The 6,000-nt window shown below is 46.1% G+C and overlaps 1 protein-coding gene across 1 annotated transcript in view; it reads left to right on the top strand.

Moving 5' to 3' along the window:
- The first annotated feature begins 3,526 nt into the window (after positions 1 to 3,526).
- Positions 3,527 to 6,000, top strand: part of LOC143981502 (uncharacterized) — a 157,507-nt gene continuing 155,033 nt past the window's right edge. Inside the window, exon 1 of the mRNA XM_077479370.1 lies at positions 3,527 to 3,624. Coding sequence (XP_077335496.1) covers positions 3,527 to 3,624 — 98 coding nt within the window. The remainder of the gene's footprint in view (positions 3,625 to 6,000) is intronic.

The following is a 6,000-nucleotide window of genomic DNA, read 5'->3' as shown; positions in this document are numbered from 1 at the left end:
CCTTGCTGACATTCAGCGGCGACACCATCTGCCGGTCAGACGTCTTATTTGCGATTGCCCGACGCGATGGAACTCAACCTTCTATATGCTTGATAGGCTGCTCCAGCAGAAACGTGCAGTTAACGTCTACCTGTATGAACTCTGCGAAAGAAACGGTTCTGGGGAGCTGGGTTTTTTTTCACCGCGCCAGTGGCTGCTCATGCGCGACACATGCAGACTTCTGCGGCCATTTGAGGAGATCACCAAACTGGTCAGTCGCAGCCATGGCGCCATCAGTGACATGGTACCTTATGCCTTCTTTCTGGAGCGTGCATTGCGTCGTGTCATTGATCAGGCTGTGGAGGAGCAGGAGCGGGAAGATGAGGAAGTCGCAATGCTGGATGAATTCCCAGGGGGGGCTACTCTATCTGAGACAAGTCAACAACAGGAGTCTGATGAGGAGTCAGAGGAGGATGGTGCCGGGGCGGATGAGCAGGAGCAAGAAGAGCATGCTTTAAACCTTTCTGGGATCCCTGTTGTGCGAGGATGGGGAGAGGAGAATGAAGAGGACGACATTATCCTGGATGATGAGCAGGAGCCAGGCCACCACACCGCTTCCACTTTAGTGCAAATGGGGGCCTTCATGCTCCAGTGTTTTAATAGGGACCCCCGTATAAAAAGCATGAGGGTCAAGGACCAGTACTGGGTGGCAACGTACTTAGACCCCCGGTACAAACACAAAATGGCGGAAATGTTACCGCCGTCGCAGAGGGCTGTCAGAATGCAGCACTTCCAGGCCTTGCTTCGAGAAATGCTGCATTCTGCTTTTGCGTGCGCTGGCAGAGGAGCAATTCCCACTCCCAGAGAAGGATTTGCGGGTACCAATCCAACAGCGCCTGCAAGAAGAGGCCGGTTTGAAGATGTGTTGGTGACTTCGGATATGAGGTCATTCTTTCAGCCGACCCATCGACAGGTGTCATCCGGATCCAGCATCAGGGAACGCCTAGACCGTCAGGTGTCCGACTACATTGGGTTAACGGCCGATGTGGACGCTCTGAGGAGTGATGAACCCCTAGACTACTGGGTGGGCAGGCTTGACCTCTGGCCAGAGCTTGCCCAATTTGCAATCGAACTGTTGGCTTGCCCCTCATCCAGTGTCCTGTCCGAAAGGACGTTCAGCGCAGCAGGGGGGATTGTGACCGATAAGCGTACTCGCCTAGCTCACGACAGTGTTAACTACCTCACATTTCTAAAAATGAATGAGGCATGGATCTCGGAGGAATTCAACACATGTGACCAGTAGACCATGTATATCTCTATAAACTATTTTTTTAATCAAGCACACAGACCTTCTTAATTCATTTGGCTCACTTCCTTGACCCAAAAAAGCACACCGTACTATATGCCCCTACCCTCCTCTTTGAAGAGGTTGAGCGGTGTCATATTTCTACTGGGGCTGCTTATGATATCCCTGTGCTGTGCTGACTTCCTCCTGGGGGTTCTTATTATGAAGGGATCACACTATCCCTGTGCTGTGCTGACTTCCTCCTGGGGGTTCTTATTATGAGGGGATCACACCATCCCTGTGCTGTGCTGACTTCCTCCTGGGGCTGCTTACGGTGCTGCTGTCAGTGCTGTATGTCACGGTGCTGCTGTCAGCGCTGTATGTCACGGTGCTGCTGTCAGCGCTGTATGTCACGGTGCTGCTGTCAGCGCTGTATGTCACGGTGCTGCTGTCAGCGCTGTATGTCACGGTGCTGCTGTCAGCGCTGTATGTCACGGTGCTGCTGTCAGCGCTGTATGTCACGGTGCTGCTGTCAGCGCTGTATGTCACGGTGCTGCTGTCAGTGCTCTGTATTACGGTGCTGCTGTCAGATGCCTCTATCACGGTGCATGTGTCATTCCGGTATGTCACGCTGCTGGTGATCATCTCCTGCACCCTCTTCTTTGCCTACCCTGGTCCCTGACCTTCCCTCTCCTCCATTGCCTTCATTAGCTCCATAGTCCTGAATTGTTAGAACAATTTCCCAAATAAAATAAAAATGCTTGTAGTTATCGATCCCAAATTCACCTCATACATGTATTATGTCATTGTCCAGATGGTGGGACTACGTTTTACCCCCTAATAATTACCACGTGGCCGCAAATTCGACATGAAGGTTTGCAAAGTTCGCCTCCCATTGAAGTCAATGGGGCCCGCGGCGAACGTTCGGTTTCGCGAACGTTTGGGTCCGTTCGCATTTCGCTTTCGCGAAACGTCCCGTCGGAAGTTCGTCCATCACTAGTGGGGAGTGCATAGGAGCTCCAGACTGCTCACAGCTGGCTACGTCCTTTTTTTTTTTTTCCCCCTTATGTTTGACACCAAGGGGTGAGCAATACCGATTGCTCGCCACCCTGGGCAGCTGATTTAAAAACTGGCTCCTAACTTTTTTTGGGTAGCTCCTAGATTCAAATCAAATTTGTTATGCCCTGCAATAGAGGGTTGGTTGCCCGTTAGTTGAGGTTCAATATTGAGAAATTTAAAATGATCAATAAAGGTTTAGATGTCTTCTTCAGGAAGCAGAATATACAGGGCTATGGGAATTGTTAAAGAATAAAAATCCCACACATTCATGGAGGTTGAAGTCGGTGGACTTGTCTCTTACTGTCTCCAACCTTATAAACCATGTATAACGTTCGGGTATACTGAGGTGTGAGGAGTGCATAGGAGCTCCGGACTGCTCACAGCTGGCTACGTCCGGGTCAGTCTGTCTTACTACAAGACAGATAACCTGATAATGGCAATGAAATGCACCACCCACAGCTGTACTTATCTGAGCACCCCAGACTCTTCAACAACAAGAGTGTCAGTAATTGACCTCGGCCCTTTCCACATTCTGCACATCTCTATTGATCTGCGAGGCTCCCATTCACATTGCTGGACCAGTAGGTGGAGCCAGACTGAAGTCTTGACTTCCTGCAAAAAGTCAGTATTTGGATAATCCAGATTGTAGCCGGGCTTACAGGGTGGGGGGATTCTGGGGTACTTCTTTAGGTCTGTACAGTGTCCTTGTGTTTTTGCATAACCTGATTAGGAGGGACATGAGAGAAATGATACGTTTACTTTATTTTCATGTCATAATACAAAACCTAAAGGGTGTAGCTGGAGGCTCTAAGATGCTGGGTTTATAAATTTAAAACACATCCCAGCCAAGAGCATTGGAGATTAAATATGTCTTCCCTCTGCAGATCTCCTGGAGCCCATCGGCAGCGTCACATTTCACCCCATTAACATGACCAACAAGATCACCTTGAAGAAGGACGGTGAGTCGGTGAACATCGATAATAATAGACTTAAATCCAGTCCATATGGGGACCTCACGATAGACAACGTAACATCAGGTGATGGAGGCAAATACACCGTCCAATGTGATGATCAGAAACAGGAACAGGAGTTCATTCTTGGTCTGTAAGGTGAGTGTGAAGGTGTCACATCCATATCTAAAATAATTCTACAACCAATAAAAACATGTTTGTAGAGTCCAGGGGGGCTGCCCCAAACTAGGGCATGAATTCGCAGTGTGTGATTGTGACGCCACCGCTCGCCGCCATTACAGTAAAGATCCGGGACAGATTTCTGCTCAACGAAATTGAGAAGAGTTTCAGGTAGGTTTTTATATCATTGCAGTGCTGCCAATATATGTGCACCGGGGGCCTCGTTCATTTTTTTTTTTTATGAGCGAGCAGAACTTGTATCTGTCTCTAGCCTTACATACTGCGCTCCCAACAACAATAAAGGTGGTCCCAGCGCACATGTGCACTAATAAGGACCCGACTGGGACACTTTCAGAGGAGAGGCTGTGTGGTGTCCGACAACGGCATGTATCAGTTGGAAATGAGAGGAAGGTATGTACGTAACTAGATTGGGTGGGTTCATTAAAACCATGGTCCTGCTTACAGATGGGTCTTTATCATGTGCCTTCTCTGGAGCTTTGCTTAGGGGAGATACAACATTGAGAGTACAGTGTTGGTTAGCACAAAAGAAGATGATTTGGGGGTACTTGTATCAGATGATTGCAAAATAAGCAAACCGTGCGACCAGACAGTGGGGAAAACGAATATAATTCTAGAGTGCAACACCAGAGGGGTCACTGACAGGAGGAAGGAGGTCCTGATTCCTCTATATAGATCTTTATATCACTAGAGGGGTCACTGACAGGGGGAAGGAGGTCCTAATCCCTCTATATAGATCTTTATATCACTAGAGGGGTCAGCAGCAGGAGGAAGAAGGTCCCGATTCCTCTATATAGATCTTTATATCACCAGAGGGATCACCAGTGAGAGGAAGGAGGTCCTGATTCCTCTATATAGATCTTTATATAGTGAGTGGCATTAATTCGGTCACTTCACGTATAGGCCGTTATATAGATTTTTATTTGCAACCCCTTGTTAAAAAAACCCCATCCTATCTTAAAGATACGGGTGCTACAATCAGGAGACTTGAAAGTTTAGTGCTTCATGAGCAATGTATTATAGCTACAGCTGACGTAGCGTCCCTCTATACTTGCATACCTCAGGGAATGGGTATAGATGCTGTCCGATACTTTTTAGATCGCGAGGACTCTTTGGCATCATTCCAATGTGATTACCTCATAGAGCTTTTAGAATTTGCCATGGAACATAACTATTTTTGGTTTAACGACAAGTATTATTTACAACAACGGGGTGTAGCAATGGGGGCCAAATTTGCCCCTAGTCTTGCTAATTTATTCATGGCTAAGTGGGAGGAGGATGTCGTCTATGCCCAGGGGAACCCCTCTTTGGTCCTGTGGGCTAGGTATATAGACGACATCCTCCTCCTATGGAATGGCTCATCGGATTCATTGACTGAATTCTTTAAGAATTTGAACAATAACGATAGGGGTATTTCTCTGTCATTTGAAATGAGCCTCTCTAGGATAAATTTTCTTGATTTAGAGATTGAATTAGTAGACAATAAATTTGTGTTCAAAACGCACTTCAAACCGACTGATAGGAATAGCTTCATTCCCCTTGACAGCTGCCACCATAGATCATGGTTGAGTTCGATACCACGCAGTCAGTTCCTACGATTGCGAAGGAATTGCACGGACCTTGATACGTTTAGGACACAAGCAGGAATCCTCAAACAAAAATTTGAGGATAAGGGATATGATGCTAGGGTTCTTGATGTAGAGATACAGAAAGTTATTAACACTAACAGGGAGAGCCTAGTGATTGAGAAAGCCCGTCATGATCCTGAGGATACTTATAGGTGGTCTATGCTTACATCCTTTTCGGTACAGCATAAACAAATCAAGACCATTATTAATAAACATTGGGACGTATTAAGAAGTGACCCAGTCCTCAACTCAAAGTTACCTGAGCGGGCGAAAGTACTTTTCAGGGGAGCACCCTCTTTACGGAACTTTATTGCTCCCAATGTTATTAACCCTCCCTGTCGTCCATCATTTTTTCACAATCTAACAGGTTTTTATCCTTGTAAAAAATGTGTGGTATGTCAGTTTAATATAGCCGGGAGATATAAAACAACTGAGTTTACATCAACAACAACTAATAGAACACATACTATAAAATCATTTTGTACCTGTAGTACCCGGTATGTAGTATATCTGATCACTTGCCCGTGTGGTAAACAATATGTGGGGAGGACGACAAGGATGTTTGCGATTAGAGTAGGGGAACACATAGCCTTAATAAAGAGTAAGGTCTCTAAACACACTGTCCCGAGACACTACAGGGAACACCATAACAGTGACCCAACAGGTACCCAATTTCTAGCTATTGACAAATATACACCTCCGTGGAGGGGGGGTGCTATGACTCGGGGTGTTTCCAGATTAGAAACCTACTGGATATATTTGATTCGTTCTTACTCGCCATTTGGCTTAAATATAGAATGGGATATTAATGCCTTCATTAATAATGGTTAATATGCACATTGACAATATTTTATTTTAGTGTTTTATTTTATTTTGCTTATCTGTTTTAATATTTTTCGAT

This window comes from Lithobates pipiens, unplaced genomic scaffold (assembly GCF_037356315.1).
Source record: "Lithobates pipiens isolate NorthernLeopardFrog02 unplaced genomic scaffold, aLitPip1_a1.2 Scaffold_16, whole genome shotgun sequence".
Lineage (NCBI taxonomy): Eukaryota > Metazoa > Chordata > Amphibia > Anura > Ranidae > Lithobates > Lithobates pipiens.
This window is presented reverse-complemented; position numbering and strand designations above follow the sequence as displayed.